At 46.0% G+C, this 26,235-nt stretch overlaps 2 protein-coding genes across 2 annotated transcripts; one reads left to right on the top strand and one right to left on the bottom strand.

Annotated features, from left to right (window-relative positions):
- Window positions 1-218: 218 nt before the first annotated feature.
- Window positions 219-4,235, bottom strand: LOC127332835 (eukaryotic peptide chain release factor subunit 1-3). The gene is made up of 3 exons (XM_051359176.2): window positions 4,118-4,235; window positions 662-2,104; window positions 219-571 (listed from the first exon to the last, which is right to left on the bottom strand). Exon 2 carries the CDS (start codon window positions 2,072-2,074, stop codon window positions 761-763), a length of 1,314 nt encoding a protein of 437 aa, XP_051215136.1. The 5' UTR covers window positions 2,075-2,104; window positions 4,118-4,235; the 3' UTR covers window positions 219-571; window positions 662-760.
- A 9,133-nt stretch (window positions 4,236-13,368) lies between these two features.
- Window positions 13,369-14,895, top strand: LOC127332834 (U-box domain-containing protein 1). The gene is made up of 2 exons (XM_051359175.2): window positions 13,369-14,459; window positions 14,569-14,895. The coding sequence occupies exons 1-2, from the start codon at window positions 13,446-13,448 to the stop codon at window positions 14,650-14,652; spliced, it is 1,098 nt and encodes a 365-aa protein (XP_051215135.1). The 5' UTR covers window positions 13,369-13,445; the 3' UTR covers window positions 14,653-14,895.
- Window positions 14,896-26,235: the final 11,340 nt, after the last annotated feature.

Below are 26,235 nucleotides of genomic sequence, written 5' to 3'. Positions count from 1 at the left end.
CCAACATTTTATCAAAAATGCGAAGTGGGGTTTCATAGATCAAATAATTCAATCAGGATTGAGTGGAACCACGGGACAACCAATCAAGAGCACATAGAATTTGGCTACGGCAGATAAAGGGTATGATCGGTCAATGACACAGCAAGACAGGAAAATGAGTACCAAAACAGTGTATCTTCATTGCGGAAATAGCGCAAGTAAAAGACACTTGTGCACAGTAAGAAAGGAAAATGAGTAATTATACGAGTGCATTCACCACGGTAAATATTCAAAACAGACACCAGTACTTGTTTCCCAAACCAAAACACATCCTAGAATTCACAACCTGTGACATTGATAAGAGACAGACAAGAGACACATCCTAGAATTCAGAACCTCAGACATTGACAACAGACCGACAATAGACAACGACTGAATAGAGAAGCATAAGGTGGCAGCTAGCTATAACAAGCTTTAGCCTTTAATCGCAGTTAACTTCTTGAGACATTACTGCCATGATGGTATCTCGATCATTTGATTTAAACTCCTTTGGCATAGGATAAGGCTGGCCCACGCCCATCAATCTCTAGATCTGAAACAAACGGGAGGAACGGTCAGATGAAATATTATGACACTAAACAGCAGACAAAAAAAAATCAGGTCAAGGAAAAAATGTGCATACAGCTGCCTTCATAGTGTTCTTGTGTAAGCAGAGCAAACCGAGCTGTTGCAGCTGTGGCGTCCTCCCATGGGCCAGCACAGTCATTGGGTTGGATGATTGCTAATCAGAGTCTTCATACAAACCCTCGTCATCAGAAGCCTCATCAAAAGATCGGATATCTAACTGATAGCGCAGCATACCACCAATGCCACCGAATCCTCTACAGAACTGTGATCCCTCTTGTGATTTGTTAGTGACAAACTCAAGCGAGCAACCGAACTTCTTGTACTCATTAGCGAACCATTCCAATAAAGATATTTTTTCCTGAACTTCCAGCTCAGAATTAGTCTCAGAATCACGGAAATTGCTCTGATCCGCTTCCTGCTCTTTGTTCAGATGTTTGATAATAATTTCCCCAGAGACACTGTGCTTCAGCGCATATCTGTTGATATCGAGATTCTCCCACACTATCAGAGTCTCAACAGCACCCATTTCAAGAGCCTTTAGAGTGTCATCGACACCGAAGACATATTTCCCAGTATCTTGACTGATCTCTTCAAAGTACTTGCCAATTAACTTCTTCTCCTGTATGAACTTGACATTTGCAAGAATCTCAGCTGACAACTCAATAGCTTGGTTGAAACCATTCTCGCCACCATAAGAAACATCAACCACATTGAGTATCTTGACTTGAAGTCTCTGATCAAACATATCAGATTGGCTCAGCTCTGTCTTGAAATCAGCAGAACCAGCAAGAATTAGTCCAGAGACATTAGGCTGACTTGTAGCTGGATTGATGAAAAACTGAGTGGCAAGCTCAGCGGTTTTTCGGACATAGTTATGACGTTTTTCCATCCGAAGACGAGCAAACCGTAGAGCTGACTGCCCTCCTCTACCGTGCTTCTTTGGGAGATCGACGGTGAATTTGTGTAGCACCTCACGGGTATTTCCACTTAGTGTGCCAAAAAGAGTACCATTACCATCCATAACAATGAAGCCAAACTTGTCATCAGATTCCAAGAGCTCATTTAAAGCCTCAGTGTGGAACTTGTTATCACAAAGGTACAGCGACACATTTATAGGCTTGAATGGCTCAAAATCAATGGTAACTTTCTTTTCCTTTCCATCATCAGTAACAATGGTTCCAGTATAGAGAACTAAACCATTGGGAGGAACTCTGTTATAGAGCTTCAGCCTCTGCTGGGCGGAGGTGATGGCACCCAAAACAGATTGGCGATTCACTCTACTCTTTATGTTGGAAGCAGTACCATACTCATCACCTAACATCTTTGCCACTCGAGCAACCTGATCACGTGGAGGCATAATAAGAGAGATCATGCTTGTGCCATTGCCTCTAGCAGACTCCAGTGCCTTTATTAGCTTCTTAATCTTCCAGATTTCAATGTTCCTATCAGTTTCCTGGCTCTCAGACATCTTGATAGATCCTGGATGAGACTAGTTCACCTGTAGAGAGTCGAACACACAGAACAACAGAATATGAGGGGTTTGAAATAAGAACTTTCATCTGCTCAGTTCGCCAATAGAAACGATTGTAAATGAATTAAATGAAAGAGGAGAACTTATCGACGTATTGACGCAGATGCTGCATATACTTTAATTTTATCGTCAGACCAAGTTGCATTCATGGTACCCAAACTAGGCAAGCAACTACGGTTCAAATTACAGTATCACAGCACTTTATTTATTAGAAAAAAAAAGGATACGGCATACACAAGCACTAGCTACTAAAATTCTAAAACATTGATTTTATTGTAGAAGTGAATTTATTGAAAAGCGCATACTTTAAAGTATAAACACAGCATGCAGAACTGAAACAAAACTACTTTACTGGAACCAACATATACTGAACCACGCAGAGAAGGAAGCAGGAAAACAAAATAATATTTATCAACATGAGCTTTTAAACAAATCAATTTCCCAAAACAAATTTGATATGTGCAAGAAATTCTGCAGCAATAGAAATCAGCCCACCAGACTGTTCATTAAGCACAGCTGTTATTGTTTTGAGTACCAACTGTGAACTAGGACAGTCAGGAAAAATAATGCATGCTATACTGATATGCATGCGGTTCCGTTCTCAGATAATTGGAAAGATTTTTGTAGCACAGACAGAACTATTAAGCATACAAGGAAAGGTTATTGGCTGGTTCATAATGGAATTCCTGTTTAATTTTGGACAAAAAAGTTCAAGCAGCTAGATAATCCCCCCGATAAGTGCAGGACACATAAAACCACAGTCAGTAAAGATCTGGGATAGTTCTCCAGTTTATCAAAGTATACAGCCATCAAACTAATCAATGCTTTCCTAGGATAATCTAGCAAAATTGGCTACAAATATCAAATGTCGGCAAATCTATAAAGAAGCAAGCATGTGCCAGCCAGCATAGTAAACATAATATTTATCAACATGACGCTTATAGAAAAAAGTTTATCAGACAAAACAATTTCCCAAAGCAAATTTGATATGTGCACTGCAGCAATAGCAATCAGCCCACCAGAATGTTCATTAAGCACAGCTGTTATTGTTTTTGAGTACCAACTGTGAAGTACGTTAGTCTAGGAAAGGTTCAGTCTATGAAAGGTTCAGTCTAGGAAAGGTTATTGGCTGGATGTCAATGGAATTTCTTTTTCATTTGGACAGAAAGTGCAAGCAGCTAGCTAAGATCCCAATAACTGAAGAATATAATAAAAAACCATACTCAGTAAAGATCTGAAAGAGTTATCCAGTGAACCAATGAAATCAAAGTATACAGTCATCATACAAATGCAAAGTGTGTCCTAGGAATAACCTAGAAAAATTGGCTACACATACCACAAGTCGGCAAATCTATAAAGAAGCAAAGCATGCTCCAGCTAGCATAGTAAACATAACTTAGTAAAACATGACTTTTCTCATGTTTTTGTAGTATACTGCTCAATTAATATGTCAGAGACAGACTGAAGGACACTGCAACCACATTGACCTACTTAATACTTGATCTCCATAAACTAAGAGAGATGATCTCAGGCGAGTGAGAAATAGGATCTTCCTTTGAACTGGTAGATTATAATATCCCACAATTAGACAAACTTACAGTATTTCTAGCCAATGTCCTACTATCACACAAACCCTACAACCGTTCCATACACCGAAACAAATTAAACCCAAGTACTCCTCATCAAGCAATCTCAAACAGAGCACGAATCGACCAACACAACACCCACATAAAACTGCCGAACGAAGCGCTCAAATCGCAGAAGAGCATCCGACTAGCGCGCTCCTCCCGCACAGATCCCGAAATTCGCAAGGTAGCGCAATCACAAGGTGAGATACTACAGAAATCTCGAACGGAAACCGCCCCTCAGATCAACGGCATACCAAGGCGCAATCGGACCAGACCACGTCGCGCCACTTGTACTACGCGCTCAGCATCGAATCGAGAGCAGATCTAGCGAGATCGGGCTAGGGCTCGTTACCGAGGAGGAGGACGGGGGCAGCGAAGAGGAGGACGGGGAGGGGAGCGCCGCCGACTTCAGGCGGGTGCGGGTTGGGGGAATCCTCTCCTCTGGCTGTCGGCGGTTTTGGAATAAAGTGCGATAAGTCTCCGCCGTCTTTATTATACCACCTGGTGTCCTAGTGGAGCTCGGCCTCGGCCCGCCGCGACCAGCGGACGGCAAGATGGCCAGTGCAGCCTATATTCGAAGCCCGTTTTGGTCAGCCTTGTGGGCCGGTGGCCGGTTAGCCAGCTTAGATATATAGGCTTAGGACGGTGGACCTCTAAGGCCCCGTTTTTCTTTAGAAAAAAAAAAGAGGGCTCACCGCCCGGTTCCATGTAAGAAAATCGTAGGTTTTTTTCTGATAAATAGAGTATATTAATATCGCGAAGATATTAATTACCTCCATCCTCTGCAATACCGCATACCCTAATAATATTATAGATGTACATATCTAAAAAAAAAGAAGCTAAACAAAAAGTCTCGCTATAATATTTCAGTACTTACAACAACAACATAAACATGAGAACATAGATACCTATAGTCACAGAATGCCCCACACATACACATACACACATACATACACACCCCCACATAGTTTTACACGACTTTCATTAGCCAGAATCATCGAGATACCCAATTGCATCATCATCGCCAGTCATCATCCATGAAACAACATCAACTTCATCAATATGCTTCTCTTATCAAGGTTTCGACCACGTCAGCGGTGTTCAGTGAAGCCATGATATGTCAGGCATTCCAGCGCGCTCCAGTCACACCTTTTAGTCTACCTCTTTCTCTTTTCAGACATAGACTTGCCCAATACTGCTATAAGCCACTTTCTAAAAAAATACAAATGCATGCCAATTCAGTTAGATCTATTAAAGTTAAATCACTCATGAATCTTCGCAAGGATCATAGAGCAGCCGTATGTACACCGTTACAAACTTTATGTGATTTCTCGTAGATCCACAAAACAATCAAAATACTACCTTCGCTCCAAAGCTTAAGACTTTAAAAAAAAGTCAAACTAAGAAAACTTTGATCAAACTTATAGAAAAATCTATCAATAAATATGATATTTTGTAACAAAAATCATTTTAAAATTTATTTCATTATCACAAAATTTATTTCATCTTTAACATAGTTTTACTTTCTATAAATAATATGAGCCCTTTGGAATGGAGGTAGTAGCAAATTAACTTGGAGAGTGATGTTTTGGCATATGCGAGCATATGCTCCTTTAATATTGAAATGCATCAGTGGCGGAGCCAGGATTCGACTGAGCCCTGGGCCAAAAAAAAATTTGCTTCTATATACAGGAAAACGACATAACTTATGTGCCATGCCAAAGCATTAAAAAAACTCATTGCACATTTCATGACTTGGACGCATAAAATGGCTGAAACTTTTCCTCCATTTCGCAAAAATATATGCAAAATGAACAAAAATCCAACAACCATAGCGGAGACGCCGGGGCTGGTCACTAGTAGTAACAGTGGCTGGTTGGATCAATCGTTTTTGCACTTTGAGTATACCTTAGGTGGATTAATCGATTACCCTTGGTCCATGCGGCCTGCAAGTTTGCTCTCTTGTCTGTGGTCTAGGCCATTGGGCCGAGTGTTTGAAGAGTTGTAGCTGTTGGGAAATGTTCAAAGACATAGCTGGACAATTTACAACCTGGGCCAATTCAAATAACGAACTAGATAGTAACTTAGTAAGCTAGGAACTTTTCCAGCCCCCGGGCCATGGCCCTGGTTGCCCTGGGCGTGGCTCCACCCCTGAAATGCATGTTACATACATTTTAAAATTTCAAAAAAATAAAACGAAAAATTCACACGTACGTCTTCACCTGCTACGCACTCACAAAGTTGTTTCATTAAAAAAGATAAAATTTAATGCTGAAAATAAAGCTTTTCAAAAGATATTTTTTTCTTTTTTACATAGATCATGGAAAATATTGGTTCACCGTGAAACTTGACAAGCGTACATATATTATGGAGATGTACATGTAAAAAAAATTTGGTAAAATTTGTCAGCATTTTGAACTTTTTTTCCGGAAGCCGAATTGAATTTCTGACTAACTTGCTCCATATCACAGTTAATAGAGGAGATGAGATTCTCCAAAACTCTCTATACCAACTACACCATCACTCAAAATAAATGCATATACAACGGCGATCAAGCCGACGCGGGTCCGCGGTCCGCCGACGGACGTTCCGGCCGGCCCTCCGTCGCGATCATCTCCACCTCCACGTCAGTCGGGAAACGGCATCTCCTCCTATCCTACCCACGGCCCGCTGCCGCTCCAAAGACACTCCCTATCACGCGTTAATTACACGCCTTTTCAGCCAACTCGACCGGTCAATCGCGCGCGCGATATGCCACATTGCCATCGCCACATAAATTACCGCACGTCCATTCACGCACGACGTTGAGTACGTACGTACATGCTGCGCTAGTTCCTGCTACTAGTGCTACCGCTACCTTTAATCCGTTATCGGCACTTTGGCGTGTCTTTTCCAGACCACTTGTTCACTTTTGGCGCTTTCCTGGCGGTCGCCGGCGGTGGACGTTCCGCTCCCGACTCCACATCGGACCGGACGTACGTACATGTACTCTTCTTCGAGTAGGGAATACCTTTACTCACTCGGTGCTTTGCCAAGTGCGAAAATTAAGAGTCAAGAAGGTGACTAGCGTAATTCACACAAGGACTCGATCGGCGAGCTGATCGGAATGAGGAGGAGAAAAAAGAATGACCAATGCTGCGAATCGTGAAACATTTGACTCGTCCTCTAGCTTCCGGTCGTTTCTTACCAATTCCGAATTGGAGCACTACATGATATGTATGGGTCACCTAGGAATAACTAATCATTCTTCTAGCTATAGCTAGCTAGCAAATCTTCATCTTGTCGATATTCGTTGGTAGTTTTATACTTCCACTTGGTGAGAACTCGATTTGGTCTTGCACTGACTCAAATATACACGTATTTGCCTCTCACGGCCACTGATCGACTGGACCGAACGATGAAGAGATGCTATTTGTGCTAGCTGGCAAAGCATGCCATCTAGGTTTAAATCGCGAGAACTGCAAAGTTCCTCCTTGGCCTGGGGCACCTTATGACCCAAAGCCTAGAAACATAGGCATCCCGATCTACTACTGCTCTCGGCGGGCCTCCTTCGCGCAAAGGCGTGACATCAGGCAGTGAGGGTGGCGGTGCGCACGACGGGGCCTCGGTGGCTTTCACTGGTGCACGCAGGGAAGTGTGGAGGAGCGGCCGGCCTTGGCAGGGACGAAAACAAATGTGTGAAGCAGAGGTGTGTGACGGCGCGTGCTACCGGTGGTGGCGCGATATCAAACCATGGAGTCGGCATGACGGTGGCCTGGCTAGGAGGGGACCTGTGGTGCAGCGGTCAGGCACCTCGCGTTTCTTTTAACTAAACCTGCGGAGTGTCGTCGAACCAATGCTTTGCGGCTATGATAGTAAGGTGGTGACATGAGGCGGCGGTGAGCCGCTACGTGCATAGATGGTGATGCCCCAGTCGTTGGAGCTTTTGCCGGTCTGGCGGCGATGGACTTCGTGGATGTCGTCGCCCTCCTAGATTGTACTCTCTTCATTCGAATAAATATGGCGCTCTCTTTTTTCTGGGTGTTTTCTTTGGTTAAAAATTACTGAAAAAATATATATATGTAATATTTGTATAGAATTAGCATAAGTAGAAAATATTTGTAATACGATTTCAACCATAGTAATTGCATACTCGCTTCGTCCGTACCAAGATATCGAACTGTTGTCTAAATTCAGAAGTATCTATACACCAAAAGTTGTCTAGATGCACCCAAATTCATATGTATTTATAAATTAAAGTGTGTAGATGCATCTATATTTCGATAAAATTACGGTATTCTTTTATGAGTGAAGATAGTACTATAATATAGCAAATATTTTGTTTCATGATTTTTTTTGGTTAAATTTCGTTTTAAAATACTACCTGTACGCCGTGTTTATGGAAACAGAGGTAGTAATGCACAGAAGTCCCCAAGAACTTGAACAAGTCGAAACTGACGCGATGAGAGCACACAAAACACTGTACGTACGTGTCGACCACGTGACCCGTAGGAGACCTAGGATAGGGGCGATTTGCACAAAAATAACCCAAAACTGAAAGAAAAGCACAGACTAACCCTCCGGCGAAACTATTTCACCAATCTAACCCTTTTGTGTGGCGCCCCTTCCACGGGCGCCACACATGCCCATGTGGCTCCCCACCTGCCGGCGCCACTGACCCAGCCGACGTGGCCCCCTCGCCGGCGGCCAGTGCGCCCATCCGACGTGGCTGCATGTGTGGCGCCGCTCCCAACGGCGCCACACATGCACTTGTAATCCCCACGAGCATACTGTGAGACAATTCCTCTGGGACTTAGCCATTTTGCGAGGCTCGATGTGTGGCGCCGACTCCACTGGCGCCACACTAGCATATGTGGCGCCGATGCCACGGGCGCCACACATAGAGGCTCGCGAAAACGGCTAAGGACTTATCGTCCGGAGCCCCCTGGATGTTTTCGACCCAATGTTGATATAAGTTGGCATGTGTGGCGCCGATGCCACGGGCGCCACACAAGCACTTGTGGCGCCAGTTGGAAGGGCGCCACACATTGACTTTTGTTAAAAACATGAAAAATCCTATCAAACTCCAACGATTCTGAGTACAACATTGGACACAACAAGTAGCAATTTCATGACATACACATATAACACTTCATAGGTCACATTGGAGCACGTAGATTCAAACAACAAGTAGCATTACAGACCATGGTTCGACATGACATAGGGTTCACAAATCGATACTTATGAATATAGAGTTCACAACAACTCGTGGGCACATCCTAGTAGCGTCCTCGACGTGCGTCCTCGCGGGCTGCTTCGGACGGCCATCCTCTTCGTCATTGCCGTGGCTGCTCCTGCTGCTGCTCCTGCTGCTGCTCCTGCTGCTGCTCCTGCTGCTCCTGCTCCTGCTCCTCCTCCTCCTCCTCCTCATCCTCCTCCTCCTCTGAAGAGAACGGCTCGTCGTTCCTCATCCTCGACATATCTGATCTCCGCCGCGGCCCCTCATCCTCCTCAGTGACAACCTTCTTTCCTCGGCTGACATAATCTTCCGGAGTGTACCGGTTTGGACCCTTGCCCCTTGGCTTCAAGCGGTAAGCTGACCGTGCGGCTTGCTTGGAGGTACGCTTTGGAAGTATGGCTTGACTCAGAATTAGCTCGTCCTCGGGAATCTTCACGAGACACGAACACATGAGATTACAAAGTTGAAATTAGTAAGAACATGTTTGACGGCAACAAAATAGTCCATACCTCCCGCTCTTACGAAGAGGAAGATGTAGCGATTTCGGCTTCCCGGCAACCTAGCAAGCTGGCTAACCGCCGCATCTTTCGTGCAGTGTTCTGCGTCATCCCGTTCATGGTTACAAATCCACCACATCATAGTATCGTACATTCAAAGTTGGTGATCATACCTTAATGAAATACCGCAACGGTCGGACAGGCTTGTCATCTCTCCCGCTCTGCTCCCACATAACCTCGCACTCCTCAGCTGTTTTTCGATCTCCTTCATTTGTGACAAATACAGCATACACAATTGAAGCGTTCACATGGCAATGTAGATGATGTACTAGTTACTGAGAGAATAGAATACCACGAAGTTCAGCTCGGAAGCAATAGAAGTCGATCTCCCTCTGCGAGCAAATCTGTCGTGCTGGCTTTGCCCAACCTCATCGAACTGGATGGGGTCGTCCAAGATCTCCTCAGGATACGCGTGCTTAACTAACTCGATACGCGTGTTCTCATGGAACCACTCGAGGTAGTTGTTGAAAGCGGCGAAGTTGTGAGGCACAATCTGCTCAGGGCCAGCATTCCGTGCCGCTTCCAAACAACATTGGAACGCTGCGATGTGGCCGCTATGATGGGTGGCCAATTTGTGATCTTCCTCTGCCGCCGCCTATCAAGCCTGCAAGAATCAACAAGTTAGTTTGTACATCTTCTATCAAGAATCTTCCATCGCATGATTCCGAAGTTTACCTATGAAGCGCCTTGTCCGTGTCTTGCCACACTGGTGGGCACTCGATACTGACCCAAGTTGTCTCATCACTCTTTGCGGCTGGTGGTGTTCAACAAGCCACATGCATATGAGTGGGCAGCGCATACGCCGAACCGCGCCTCCTCCGTGCACTTGTGGTTGAGGTCGGTCATCGACGCGCCAATACGGTAGTAGCTACCATATGGCTCCCATTCCACTGCAGCATACAAACATCTCGTAATTTAGAACATGCCGGTAGAATCAATGAAAACTAGGATTGCAAAAGAGTGATCGGTTACCTGCTCGGCGGTAAGAGTGTCCAACTCCGCGAGTGTCTTGCATGTACATGATCTTTGGATCGCTTGAGCATCTCCGAGACATTGTCCCAAAGGTATGCCCAAGTGGGCTCCCGATCGGGAGAGTGAGGGTAATGAGGCCATGGCCTCTCGTTGAGTACCCTAGGCCGCCCAAGCGATAGGCGGTCCCAGCTCCATACGGAAAGTAGGAGCATGCATCCACCAATACCGCCGCTCCCAGTCCTGCTCCCGATTCTGCGACAAGCTTCGTCCAAGCTGCGCATGTAAGACATTTGGTTAGTACTTTGTCTAGCACACTACTATAGGAAAATAGTACATAGAGCAAATCATCACCTGCCGGTAGAGGTAGGCAAGTGCATTGTTCCCCAACTCCAACGGTTATCCAACACCGTTAGCGCCTTCGACCAACACCAATGGGCCAGCTTCCCCCACCGTCGGGAAAGAGAGTCCTCGAAATCATGTACCATAAGTACACGCGGGCGTACGTCCTCCGAGTGTCCTCGTCGGCCTCTTCCGGGCATTCTCCAAAGTTAGTCCTGATCCATTCGAAAGACGCGCCGGCGGAGCTCTCTTCTTTGGATCTGCTGGCGACGGAGGAGCCACCAATAAGCACCTCCATCTGCTGGCGCCACCCATCGAAGCTGTGTTCATACACGGTGGCTCGCCACGAATAGGTAGTCCAAGGATCATGGAAACATCCTGGAGAGTAGGGGCCATCTCGCCGGCCCTCAAGTGGAAGGTGTGAGTCTCCGGCCTCCACCGGTCGACAAGGGCGGTGAGTGCGAGGGGTTCATGAGTGGCCCCCACGGCTTACAAGGGATATGAACGGGAGAAGACCGGTAGGCCGGATGAACTCCGTGTACCTCTCGTCATACGGTATATCCGATGTGCCATGGTAACGAATCTTCAAAGGTTGAAGATCCGTTCCCTTCTCCGTCATATGAACAGCCCGGTGCAACCTGTCGTACTCTTCATCCGTAAGCCACACCATCCTACATGTATGAGCAACACATACATGAGAATATATCCAAATAAGCCATCACACATACATTCCTAACAAATATGAGTTATTCCATCAAGAATACATGAGAATATATCTAACTTTGAATCACCTATACATCACACATACATGAGAGTTCATATCCAAATACATGCTCCAATTTTGCCTTTCACCACATACATACATAAGGTTCCATACATACACACATACAAATATTTGGATCAAGAATACATGAGTTATTCCATCACAAATAATAGGCATATGTAACAAATTTGAATGCATTTGCTAGGCAAATATTAGACATTTCAACACATGCATACATAGGATTTCAACACATACATGTAAAATTTCATTCAACACATCTAGGGTTCCTACATATCTAGGGTTCCTACATATCTAGGGTTCCTACACATACACATTCAACACATACATAGCCATTTCAAATCTAGTTTCCATGTCTAGGGTTCATGTGCAAATCTAGCAAGATCTATGAAATTAGTGGATGAATGTGAGGGATTCGAAGGGGATTACCTTGAGGAATGGATGGGGAAGAGATTGGCCGGTCAGATCTGACGAATTTGTGGCCGATTTGTTGGGGGAGAGAGGGAGGGAGGAGGAGGAACCGCCGGCCGCCTTGGGGGAGAGAGGGAGGTCGTCCAAGAAACGAGAGAAGAAGATGGTCGGGCTGGCGCGGGCGCGGCGCCACACTTAAGTGGATGTGTGGCGCCGTGGCATCGGCGCCACACATGCTAGTGTGGCGCCGTGGCATCGGCGCCACACATCGAGCCTCGCAAAACGGCTAAGTCCCGGACGTTCGGAGCCCTGGATGTTTTGGACCGAAAACATGATATAAGTTGGCACGTGTGGCGCCGTTGGGAGGGGCGCCACACATGCTGCCACGTCGGATGGGCGCACCAGCTCAGCGGCGAGGGGGCCACGTCGGCTGGGTCAGTGGCGCCGGCAGGAGGGGAGCCACATGGGCATATGTGGCGCCCGTGGGAGGGGCGCCACACAAAAGGGTTAGATTGGTGAAATAGTTTCGCCGGAGGGTCAGTCTGTGCTTTTCTTTCAGTTTTGGGTTATTTTTGTGCAAATCGCCTAGGATAGGTAGTGGCCAAAAGGGTGTGAGATCCGGAGATGATGCTGCTGCTTGCCTCCAATTCCGAACGCTGCCATTTCCCTCACTTTCACGAATGGGACGTCCGAAAGGCCGAAACCGTCAAATCAGGGAAACGGGGAACCTCTCTCGGTCGCTCGCTACCTAGCGCTGCCGACCGTCACCGTAGACGGCACCCACCTCGACCTCTGCCTCCCAACCGAAGCAGCCCAGGGCAAGGCAAGCGAGCAGAGCTGCGTGCACCGGGTTCACAGCGGGCTACAGGTACCTTGTGCGACTGTAGGGTGGGGCCCCCGCGCGGGGCAGCGCGGCGTGGTAGGACATGCTCGCTTCGGCCTTCGGACGCGCCCTGCCGGCCTCACGTGCGCGGGCCGTACGTTCCCGGGCGCTGGGTCTGGTCGCACGTGTCGCGTGCCCAAACTCCTCGTCCCCACGCCGTCCTGCCGGTTCGTCCCTGTCCCCAGCCACATGCTCCGTGTCCCCCGCTCGATTCCCATCGGGCGGCCGTCCGTTCGCGCCATTTGTCACGTACCCTACTTTTCCGGCCGTGGGTGGCCCAGCAGCCGTCCGATTAGATCCAACGGTCGCGGTGCTTGTACAGACGAAGAAAAAGTAAATGGAAAAAGGCATCGATTAATAATGCGATTATTAATTTAAGGAACCCACCCGACCCGATCCCTCTCCCCTCTTATTTCTTCCGCCCTTGGCGTCGTCTCCTCGCCAAAACGCAACGCACCAATTCCACCTCACCTCCTTCTCCTCCGCGGCATTCCCTCCCACCCGAATCCTACAGAGCGCATGGACTCAGACCCCTCAATCTCCCCGCGCCGGCGGAGCTGCTACAGCGACAGCGGCGACTCGTCCTGCTCGGAGCCCTTCAGCGACTGCGGCAGCGACGACTCCCTCTCCACCTCCTCCGCCCTCAACCCGGCCGCGGCAGCATCCATCCACCGCCTCCTCCTCTCCTGCGCAGCCGACGCCTCCCCAACCACCCTCACCACCCTCATCGCCACCCTCACCACCCCCACCGCCCCCCTCGACGCCCTCCGCCGCGCCGCCATGGAGCTCCGCCTCCTCGCAAAACACAACCCCGACAACCGCGTCCGCATCGCCTCCTCCGGCGCCATCCCCCCGCTAACCGCCCTCCTCGCCCACCCCGACCCGCTCCTCCAGGAGCACGCCGTGACCGCCCTCCTCAACCTCGCCCTCTGCGACGCCAACAAGGCCCTCCTCCTCGACGCCGGCGCCGTCCGCCCCCTCGTCCGCGCCCTCAAGGCCGCCGCCTCCCCCGCCGCGCGCGAGAACGCCGCCTGCGCGCTCCTCCGCCTCGCCCAGCTCGACGGCGCCGCCGCGGCCGCCGTCGGCCGCGCCGGGGCGGTGCCGCTCCTCGTCAACCTCCTCGAGGCCGGCGGCCCGCGCGGGAAGAAGGACGCCGCGACGGCCCTCTACGCGATCTGCGGCGGCGCCCGCGAGAACCGGCTCCGCGCTGTGCAGGCTGGCGCTGTCAGGCCGCTGCTCGACCTCATGGCTGACCCCGAGTCCGGCATGGTCGATAAGGCCGCCTACGTGCTGCACTCGCTCGTTGGGCTCGCGGAGGGCCGCGCCGCTGCGGTTGAGGAGGGCGGCGTCCCCGTGCTTGTGGAGATGGTCGAGGTCGGCACCTCCAGGCAGAAGGAGATCGCCACGCTCTCGCTGCTGCAGATCTGCGATGACAACGCCGTGTACCGCACCATGGTCGCCCGCGAGGGCGCCATCCCGCCCCTCGTCGCGCTGTCCCAGTCCTCATCCGCCCGCCCCAAGCTCAAAACCAAGGTACATACATCGCGCTAGCTTCCTCGTCGTTTTTCCGCCATTCAAATGATGAACAGAATTACTCAGAATTTCAGAAAGACTGATTAGTTTTGCGATGATGATTCTGCAGGCTGAGTCGCTGATCGAGATGCTGCGGCAGCCGCGGAGCGCCAGCATGCGCGCCAGGCCGGCGGCCATGGTTGCGGCAGAGTGATCGATAACCCGTCCGTTTCCGTTTCAAGTTCCACCATTGGCCGTGCCAGGTTGCGTGCGTTTTCCCCCCTTTTGTTCCCAGTGGCGACAAGAGCCCGGCGGCGGAAGGCCGGCCGGCGGGCACGCCCGTGTAAATAGCAAGAGTGCTGCGAGTTTGTTGCGTCCCGCGAGCGAGTGTACATTTTCCCTCAAGCGAGATGGTGTCATCACACTGTAAAAATCTCTTGTCCCCTTTGTTCCCTTATTTTGCTTCTTTTACCAGTTTGGTTCTCTTTGTTCCTCGAGGGAGCGAGGGAGGAACCCCTAGTTCGTCTGCGGTGAAACGGCTCACCGAGCTATGCTGTGTGACCGACCGAGTGGTGTGGAGTGCTACATCAGGAATCAAAATCATCTTCTACGACTTGGTTCCTGAAAATCACGGGTCGGTCTTGAACCGCAATCCGACCGTGCCATGACATTCTCGCGTTTCGATCGATTCATTCTCATTCTCAGGATCCTGTGGCGGCAAACTGTCCGGGCCGGGCCGTTGGTGACTTGGTAAATCAGCAACCTTTGCCGGTTCAACCGAGCACGACAGCTCGGAATTTTCTAGCCCGTCTACTCTACTCAGCCGGGTCTCCTCCCACCAAAAGCTGGTTTCGCCTGCTGCCGCCGTTTGTGGCCTAGAAGACGACGGGTGGGCCCGGCCGGCGGTAAAGCTGAAAGATCTTGCCCCGGTAGGTTGGCTGATTGTTCGCTTGGCTTCGTGCCCTGTAGCCGAAAACGACGCTGCTCCTTGGCTGAATGTGGCCGCTGCTGGTTCTTTTCGACCCGGGGCCCGCCCTCGTTTCTTTCCCGGGGCGTGGAGCGCATGCCGATCCCATCCCCTATCGCGGCCGTGGTTGTTGTTGGTGAAAGAGTAGGGAACGGATAACTGGACACGTCGTATGTCCTTTCTCGATCTGCACTTGTACGTGGTTTGCTGGACTGTGCACCTTTTGGGAATGACGTCGGGCCATGGCGCAACCGTTGCGGCATATTCCTTTATGCCATCTCCATCCGCTCGATCCAAATGGTTCTGGACTACCCGTTTCCGTCGAGTCCAGGCACGCTCGAGCGGGGCGACGTAAATGGACCGATTCAGGTGGACCGACTCATCCGTGCCTTAAATTTGGGCAGCTGGTCCGTCGGGACGGACAACGAGCGCATCCTCCCTTGTCCTTCTTTTAGCCTGCCCGGTTCCTCCTGCTAGTGCGACGAAGCCATTGTAAACTTCTCCTCTACCCCAAACCCTTGCATGCCTATTCGCCGCCATCCGCAGGCAACGATGTCGTCTCCGCTTTCGGTTGCCGTAGGCGTCAGCAGTTCCCAGCGGCCGTGGTAGCTGGCGGTTGCCAGGCAAACTACGCCATCGACAAACTTTTTTTGGCCGGCAGCTGCCTCGCACGACATCATCGACGCTCCCCATTTCAAGGAAGGACGCGAACCTCGCGCGTAGACGGACTTGTCTCCACACTGTCCTCCACCCCACCGGACAAAGCCGGGAAAGTCTTTGGAAGGCAATGGCCAACTGACCAGGCCTAGCACCAACTAGTGAACCAAATGGGTCGCCCCGCTGCGCGCGGTGTCTGGGTAGGTCGGGCCGTGTGACTAGCATCCTATCCGCCGACCGACCCAAACGGACAAAAAAAGGATTGTTTGGATCGCCGATTTGGGTTGGCCCGCTGGAGAAGCCCTTAGCGAACGTGTAGTTTCATCTTCGGCCACTCGGCGAGTTATTTGACCTAAAAAAATCCCCAGGCTCTAGATCACTTAACTTAGGGTATCTCTAAAGGTTCGATCCAATTTTAGGCACAAAATATGTCTGTTTTTCCCGTTTGAGTATCGTGGACACAAAACCGGTTGCACGGTTATGATACGTCTCAAACGTATCTATAATTTCTTATGTTTCATGCTACTTTTATGACAATACTCACATGTTTTATACACACTTTATGTCATTATTATGCATTTTCCGGTACTAACCTATTGATAAGATGTCGAAGCGTCAGTTCCTGTTTTGTGCTGTTTTTTGTTTCAGAAATCCTACAAATGAAATATTCTTGGAATTGGACGAAATCAACGCCCAGGGTCTTATTTTTCCACGGAGCTTCCAGAAGACCGAAGAGCATACGAAGTGGGGCCACGAGGTGGCCAAACCATAGGGCGGCGCGGCCTGGATGGGGCCCGCGCTGGCCTGTGGTGTGGGCCCCTCGTCAGCCCTCCGACTCTGCCCTTCCGCCTACTTAAACTCTCCATCGCGAAAACCCTATTACCGAGAGCCACGATACGGAAATAGTTCCAGAGACGCCGCCGCCAATCCCATCTCGGGGGATTCAGGAGATCGCCTCGCACCTGCGGAGGGGAATCATCTCCCGGAGGACTCTTCATCACCATGATCGCCTCCGGACTGATGTGTGAGTAGTTCATCCTTGGACTATGGGTCCATAGCAGTAGCTAGATGGTTGTCTTCTCCTCTTGTGCCATCATGTTAGATCTTGTGAGCTGCCTATCATGATCAAGATCATCTATATGTAATGCTACATGTTATGTTTGTTGGGATCCGATGAATATGGAATACTATGTCAAGTTGATTATCAATCTATCATATATTTGTTGTTTATGATCTTGCATGCTCTTCGTTGCTAGTAGAGGCTCTGGCCAAGTTGATACTTGTGACTCCAAGAGGGAGTATTTATGCTCGATAGTGGGTTCATGCCTCCATTGAATGCAGAGACGATGTGAAGAAAGTTCTAAGGTTGTGGATGTGTTGTTGTCACTAGGGATAAAACATCGATGCTTTGTCTAAGGATATTTGTGTTGATTACATTACGCACCATACTTAATGCAATTGTCTGTTGTTTGCAACTTAATACTGGAAGGGGTGCGGATGCTAACCCGAAGGTGGACTTTTTAGGCATAGATGCATGCTGGATAGCGGTCTATGTGCTTTGTCGTAATGCCCTAAGTAAATCTCATAGTAGTCATCATGATATGTATGTGCATTGTTATACCCTCTCTATTTGTCAATTGCCCAACTGTAATTTGTTCACCCAACATGCTATTTCTTATTGGAGAGACACCGCTAGTGAACTGTGGACCCCGGTCCATTCTTTTACATCTGAATACAATCGACTGCAATCATTGTTCTCTACTGTTCTTCGCAAACAAACATCATTTTCCACACCATACATTTAATCCTTTGTTTACAGCAAGCCGGTGAGATTGACAACCTCACTGTTAAGTTGGGGCAAAGTATTTTGATTGTGTTGTGCAGGTTCCACGTTGGCGTCGGAATCCCTGGTGTTACGCCGCACTACACTCCGTCACCAACGACCTTCACGTGGCCTTTGACTCCTACTGGTTTGATAACCTTGGTTTCTTACTGAGGGAAAACTTGCTGTTGTACGCATCACACGTTCCTCTTGGGGTTCCCAACGGACGTGTGCTTCACGCGTATCAAGACTGTTTTATATTTGACAACCCATTATTTTACTTCTGCACTTTTGTTTTATATTTGAGTCTTGGAAGTTGTTACTACTGTAGCAACCTCTCCGTATCTTTATTTTATTGCATTGTTGTGCCAAGTAAAGTCTTTGATAGTAAGGTTGATACTAGATTTGGATTACTGCGCAGAAACAGATTTCTTGCTGTCACGAAATTGAGTAGCCCCCTCTGTAGGTAACTCAGAAAAATTTGCCAATTTACGTGAGTGATCCTCAGATATGTACACAACTTTCATTCAATTTGAGCTTTTTCATCTGAGCAAGTTAAGTACCGCTAAAAAATTCGTCTTTCGGACTGTTCTGTTTTGACGGATTCTGCCTTTTATTTCGCATTGCCTGTTTTGCTATGTTGGATGGATTTCTTTGTTCCATTAACTTTCAGTAGCTTTGTGCAATGTCCAGAAGTTTTAAGAATGATTATGTCACCTCTGAATATATGAATTTTTGATTATGCACTAACCCTCTAATGAGTTTGTTTTGAGTTTGGTGTGGAGGAAGTTTTTCAAGGATGAAGAGAGGAGGATGATACAATATGATCAACAAGAGTGAAAACTCTAAGCTTGGAGATGCCCCGTGGTTCATCCCTGCATATTTCAAGAAGACTCAAGCATCTAAGCTTGGGGATGCCCAAGGCACCCCCTTCTTCATCGACAACTTATCAGGTCACCTCTAGTGAAACCATATTTTTATTCCGTCACATCTTATGTGCTTTACTTGGAGCGTCTGTATGTTTTTATTTTTGTTTTTGTTTGAATAAAATCAGATCCTAGCATTCTTTGTTTGGGAGAGATACACGCTCCGTGATGGCGTGTATTTCACACGTTCGTTGGGCAACCCCAAGAGGAAGGTATGATGCGCACAGCAGCAAGTTTTCCCTCAGAAAGAAACCAAGGTTTATCGAACCAGGAGGAGCCAAGAAGCACGTTGAAGGTTGATGGCGGCGAGATGTAGTGCGGCGCAACACCAGGGATTCCGGCGCCAACGTGGAACCTGCACAACACAACCAAAGTACTTTGCCCCAACGAAACAGTGAGGTTGTCAATCTCACCGGCTTGCTGTAACAAAGAGTTAACCGTATTGTGTGGAAGATGATTGTTTGCAGAAAACAGTAGAACAAGTATTGCAGCAGATTGTATTTCAGTAAAGAGAATTGGACCGGGGTCCACAGTTCACTAGAGGTGTCTCTCCCATAAGACGAACAGCATGTTGGGTGAACAAATTACAGTTGGGCAATTGACAAATAAAGAGAGCATGACAATGCACATACATATCATGATGAGTATAGTGAGATTTAATTGGGCATTACGACAAAGTACATAGACCGCCATCCAACTGCATCTATGCCTAAAAAGTCCACCTTCAGGTTATCATCCGAACCCCTTCCAGTATTAAGTTGCAAGCAACAGACAATTGCATTAAGTATGGTGCGTAATGTAATCAACAACTACATCCTTAGACATAGCATCAATGTTTTATCCCTAGTGGCAACACAACACAACCTTAGAACTTTCTGTCATCCTTGTCCCGGTGTCAATGCGAGCATGAACCCACTATCGAGCATAAGTACTCCCTCTTGGAGTTACAAGCATCTACTTGGCCAGAGCATCTACTAGTAACGGAGAGCATGCAAGATCATAAACAACACATAAGCATAACTTTGATAATCAACATAACAAGTATTCTCTATTCATCGGATCCCAACAAACGCAACATATAGAATTACGAGATAGATGATCTTGATCATGTTAGGCATCTCCCAAGATCCGACAATGATAGCACAATGGGGAGAAGACAACCATCTAGCTACTGCTATGGACCCATAGTCCAGGGGTAGACTACTCACACATCACACCGGAGGCGACCATGGCGGCGTAGAGTCCTCCGGAGATGATTCCCCTCTCCGGCGAGTGCCGGAGGCGATCTCTGGATCCCCCGAGATGGGATCGGCGGCGGCGGCGTCTCTGGAAGGTTTTCCGTATCGTGGTTCTCGATGCTTGGGGTTTTCGTCACGGAGGCTATTTGTAGGCGGAAGGGCGAGTCGGGGGCCGGACGAGGGGCCACACCATGGGGCGGCGCGGGCCCCCACAGGCCGCGCCGCCACGTGGTGTCGCCACCTCGTGGCCCCACTTCGTGTGTTCTTCGGTCTTCCGGAAGCTCCGTGGAAAAATAGGCCCACAGGCTTTGATTTCGTCCAATTCCGAGAATATTTCCTTACTAGGATTTACGAAACCAAAAACAGCAGAAAACGACAAGCGGCACTTCGGCATCTTGTTAATAGGTTAGTTCCGAAAAATGCACGAATATGACATAAAGTGTGCATAAAACATGTAGATAACATCAATAATGTGGCATGGAACATAAGAAATTATCGATACGTCGGAGACGTATCAGCATCCCCAAGCTTAGTTCTGCTCGTCCCGGCGAGGTAAAGCGATAACACGGATAATTTACGGAGTGACATGCCATCATAATCTTGATCATACTATTTGTAAAGCTTATGTAGTGAATGCAGCGATCAAAACAATGTGTATGACATGAGTAAACAAGTGAATCATATAGCAAAGACTTTTCATGAATAGCACTTCAAGACAAGCATCAATAAGTCTTGCATAAGAGTTAACTCATAAAGCAATAATTCAAAGTAAAGGTATTGAAGCAACACAAACGAAGATTAAGTTTCAGCGGTTGCTTTCAACTTGTAACATGTATATCTCATGGATATTGTCAACATAGAGTAATATAATAAGTGCAATAAGCAAGTATGTAGGAATCAATGCACAGTTCACACAAGTGTTTGCTTCTTTGAGGTGGAGAGAAATAGGTGAACTGACTCAACATTGAAAGTAAAAGAATGGTCCTCATAGAGGAAAAGCATCGATTGCTATATTTGTGCTAGAGCTTTGATTTTGAAAACATGAAACAATTTTGTCAACGGTAGTAATAAAGCATATGCATCATGTAAATTATATCTTATAAGTTGCAAGCCTCATGCATAGTGTACTAATAGTGCCCGCACCTTGTCCTAATTAGCTTGGACTACCTGGATTATCACCGCAATACATATGCTTTAACCAAGTATCACAAAGGGGTACCTCTATGCCGCCTTTGTACAAAGGTCTAAGGAGAAAGCTCGCATTTGGATTTCTCGCTTTTGATTATTCTCAACTTAGACATCCATACGGGACAACATAGACAACAGATAATGGACTCCTCTTTTAATGCTTTAAGCATTCAACAACAATTAATTCTTTTCTCATTAGAGATTTGAGGATGTTTGTCCAAAACTGAAACTTCCACCATGGAACATGGCTTTAGTTAGCGGCCCAATGTTCTTCTCTCACAATATGCATGCTCAAACCATTCAACTCAGAGTAGATCGCCCTTACTTCAGACAAGACGAACATGCATAGCAACTCACATGAAATTCAACAATGAGTTGATGGCGTTCCCCAGTAAACATGGTTATCGCACAACAAGCAACTTAATAAGAGATAAAGTGCATAATTACATATTCAATACCACAATAGTTTTTAAGCTATTTATCCCATGAGCTATATATTGCAAAGGTGAATGATGGAATTTTAAAGGTAGCACTCAAGCAATTTACTTTGGAATGGCGGAAAATACCATGTAGCATAGGTAGGTATGGTGGACACAAATGGCATAGTGGTTGGCTCAAGTATTTTGGATGCATGAGAAGTATTCCCTCTCGATACAAGGCTTAGGCTAGCAAGGCTTATTTGAAACAAACACAAGGATGAACCGGTGCAGCAAAACTCACATAAAAGACATATTGAAAACATTATAAGACTCTACACCGTCTTCCTTGTTGTTCAAACTCAATACTAGAAATTATCTAGACCTTAGAGAAACCAAATATGCAAACCAAATTTTAGCATGCTCTATGTATTTCTTCATTAATGGGTGCAAAGCATATGATGCAAGAGCTTAATCATGAGCACAACAATTGCCAAGTATCACATTACCCAAGACATTAATAGCAATTACTACATGTATCATTTTCCAATTCCAACCATATAACAATTTAACGAAGAAGAAACTTCGCCATGAATACTATGAGTAGAAACCAAGGACATACTTGTCCATATGCTACAGCGGAGCGTGTATCTCTCCCATAAAGTGAATGCTAGGATCCATTTTATTCAAACAAAACAAAAATAAAAACAAACCGACGCTCCAAGAAAAAGCACATAAGATGTGATGGAATAAAAATATAGTTTCAGGGGAGGAACCTGATAATGTTGTCGATGAAGAAGGGGATGCCTTGGGCATCCTCAAGCTTAGACGCTTGAGTCTTCTTGATATATGCAGGGGTGAACCACCGGGTGCATCCCCAAGCTTAGAGCTTTCACTCTCCTTGATCATGTTGCATCATACTCCTCTCTTGATCCTTGAAAACTTCCTCCACACCAAACTCGAAACAACTCATTAGAGGGTTAGTGCACAATAAAAATTAACATATTCAGAGGTGACACAATCATTCTTAACATTTCTGGACATTGCATAATGCTACTGGACATTAGTGGATCAAAGAAATTCATCCAACATAGCAAAAGAAGCAATGCGAAATAAAAGGCAGAATCTGTCAAAACAGAACAGTTCGTATTGACGAATTTTAAAATGGCACCAGACTTGCTCAAATGAAAATGCTCAAATTGAATGAAAGTTGCGTACATATCTGAGGATCATGCACGTAAATTGGCTTAATTTTCTGAGCTATCTACAGGGAGGTAGACCCAGATTCGTGACAGCAAAGAAATCTGGAACTGTGCATTAATCCAAATCTAGTACTTACTTTTCTATCAACGGCTTAACTTGGCACAACAAAACACAAAACTAAGATAAGGAGAGGTTGCTACAGTAGTAAACAACTTCCAAGACACAAAATAAAAACAAAGTACTGTAGGTAAAAACATGGGTTGTCTCCCATAAGCGCTTTTCTTTAACGCCTTTCAGCTAGGCGCAGAAAGTGTGTATCAAGTATTATCAAGAGATGAAGTGTCAACATCATAATTTGTTCTCATAATAGAATCAAAAGGTACCTTCATTCTCTTTCTAGGGAAGTGTTCCATACCTTTCTTGAGAGGAAATTGATATTTTATATTACCTTCCTTCATATCAATGGTAGCACCAACAGTTCGAAGAAAAGGTCTTCCCAATATAATGGGACAAGATGCATTGCATTCAATATCCAAGACAACAAAATCAACGGGAACCAGGTTATTGTTAACGGTAATGCGAACATTATCAACTTTACCCAAAGGTTTCTTTGTAGAATGATCAGCAAGATTAACATCCAAATAACAATTTTTCAGCGGTGGCAAGTCAAGCATATTATAAATTTTCTTAAGCATAACAGAAATACTTGCACCAAGATCACATAAAGCATTACAATCAAAATCTTTAACCTTCATCTTAATGATGGGTTCCCAACCATCCTCTAGCTTTTTAGGAATAGAGGCTTCACGCTCTAGTTTCTCTTCTCTAGCTTTTATGAGAGCATTTGTAATATGATGCGTGAAAGCCAAATTTATAGCACTAGCATTAGGACTTTTAGCAAGTTTTTGCAAGAACTTTATAACTTCAGAGATGTGGCAATCATCAAAATTCAAACCATTATAATCTAAAGCAATGGGATCATCATCCCCAATGTTGGAAAAAATTTCAGCAGCTTTATCATGAGGCAGTTTAATGATTTTAGCAGTTTCAGCGGTTTTCGCGCTTTGCATTAGAAGTGGAAACATTGCTAACACCAATTCTTTTATTAGTATGAGTTGAAGGTGCAGCAACATGTGTAGCATTAGCATTACTAGTGGTGGTAATAGTCCAAACTTTAGCTATATTCTTCTCTTTAGCTAGTTTTTCATTTTCTTCTCTATCCCACCTAGCACGCAGTTCAGCCATTAATCTTATATTCTCATTAATTCTAACTTGAATGGCATTTGCTGTAGTAGTAATTTTATCATCTAAATCCTCAGGTTTAGCAGCCATTTTATTAATTAAAGAAGATTGTGATGCAGACATGTATGAGATTCGGTTTTCAGCATTAGCAAGTTTAGTTTGCAACCCCGAGATCTCCCTATTCAGATTTTCAAGTTGATTCCCTATATTCTTCAACAAGGTAGATTGCTCATTCAATGTTTTAGTAAACAATTTATTTTGCTCATATTGTGATTGCATAAAGCTCTTAGTGGATCTTTCAATTTCTAGTATCTTCTCTTCATTAGGTGAAACATATCTACCATGAGAATTACCATTAGCAGGATATGGCCTAGAATCATTGTAATTGTTATTTTTAATGAAATTCACATCAACATATTCTTTTTGAGCAACCAATGACGCTAACGGAACATTATTATAATTAACATTAGGCCTACCACTCGCAAGCATAGACATAATAGCATCAATCTTATCACTCAAAGTAGAGGTTTCTTCGATTGAATTTACCTTCTTACCTTGTGGAGCTCTTTCCGTGTGCCATTCAGAATAGTTGATCATCATATTATCAAGAAGCTTTGTTGCTTCACCAAGAGTGATGGACATAAAGGTACCTCCAGCAGCTGAATCCAATAAATTCCGTGAAGAAAAATTTAGTCCTGCATAGAAGGTTTGGATGATCATCCAAGTAGTCAGTCCATGGGTTGGGCAATTTTTAACCAGAGATTTCATTCTTTCCCAAGCTTGAGCAACATGTTCAGTATCTAATTGTTTAAAATTCATTATGCTACTCCTCAAAGATATAATTTTAGCAGGGGGATAATATCTACCAATAAAAGCATCCTTGCATTTAGTCCATGAATCAATACTATTCTTAGGCAGAGATAGCAACCAATCTTTAGCTCTTCCTCTTAATGAGAAAGGGAACAATTTTAGTTTAATAATATCACCATCTACATCTTTATATTTTTGCATTTCACATAGTTCAACAAAATTATTAAGATGGGCAGCATCATCATGAACTAATTCCGGAAAATTGATCTTTCATGACAAGATTCAAGAAAGCAGGTTTAATTTCAAAGAATTCTGCTGTAGTAGCGAGGTGGAGCAATAGGTGTGCATAAGAAATCATTATTATTTGTGGTTGTGAAGTCACACAACTTAGTATTTTCAGCGTTGGCCATTTTAGCAACAGTAAATAAAGCAAACTCGATAAAGTAAATGCAAGTAAACTAATTTTTTTGTGTTTTCGATATAGCAAACAAGATAGCAAATAAAGTAAAACTAGCAACTAATTTTTTTGTATTTTGATTTAGTGCAGCAAACAAAGTAGTAAATAAAACTAAGCAAGACAAAAACAAAGTAAAGAGATTGAGAAGTGGAGACTCCCCTTGCAGCGTGTCTTGATCTCCCGGCAACGGCGCTTGAGAAAAAGAGCTTGATGGCGTGTATTTCACACGTTCGTTGGGCAACCCCAAGAGGAAGGTATGATGCGCACAGCAGCAAGTTTTCCCTCGAAAGAAACCAAGGTTTATCGAACCAGGAGGAGCCAAGAAGCACGTTGAAGGTTGATGGCGGCGAGATGTAGTGCGGCGCAACACCAGGGATTCCGGCGCCAACGTGGAACCTGCACAACACAACCAAAGTACTTTGCCTCCAACGAAACAAATGCTGAGGTTGTCAATCTCACCGGCTTGCTGTAACAAAGAGTTAACCGTATTGTGTGGAAGATGATTGTTTGCAGAAAACAGTAGACCAAGGATTGCAGTAGATTGTAGTTCAGGAAAGAGAATTGGACCGGGGTCCACAGTTCACTAGAGGTGTCTCTCCCATAAGACGAACAGCATGTTGGGTGAACAAATTACAGTTGGGCAATTGACAAATAAAGAGAGCATGACAATGCACATACATATCATGATGAGTATAGTGAGATTTAATTGGGCATTACGACAAAGTACATAGACCGCCATCCAACTGCATCTATGCCTAAAAAGTCCACCTTCAGGTTATCATCCGAACCCCTTCCAGTATTAAGTTGCAAGCAACAGACAATTGCATTAAGTATGGTGCGTAATGTAATCAACAACTACATCCTTAGACAT

The sequence above is a fragment of the Lolium perenne genome, chromosome 2 (genome assembly GCF_019359855.2).
Source record: "Lolium perenne isolate Kyuss_39 chromosome 2, Kyuss_2.0, whole genome shotgun sequence".
Taxonomy (NCBI): domain Eukaryota; kingdom Viridiplantae; phylum Streptophyta; class Magnoliopsida; order Poales; family Poaceae; genus Lolium; species Lolium perenne.
This window is presented reverse-complemented; position numbering and strand designations above follow the sequence as displayed.

What these genes read in the sequence shown, in the direction of transcription:
- LOC127332835 (XM_051359176.2), bottom strand. Translation starts at nt 2,074, where the DNA reads ATGTCTGAGAGCCAGGAAACTGATAGGAACATTGAAATCTGGAAGATT.
- LOC127332834 (XM_051359175.2), top strand. Translation starts at nt 13,446, where the DNA reads ATGGACTCAGACCCCTCAATCTCCCCGCGCCGGCGGAGCTGCTACAGC. An exon ending in GCCCCAAGCTCAAAACCAAG is followed by an intron (nt 14,460 to 14,568) that starts GTACATACATCG and finishes ATGATTCTGCAG; the next exon opens with GCTGAGTCGCTGATCGAGAT.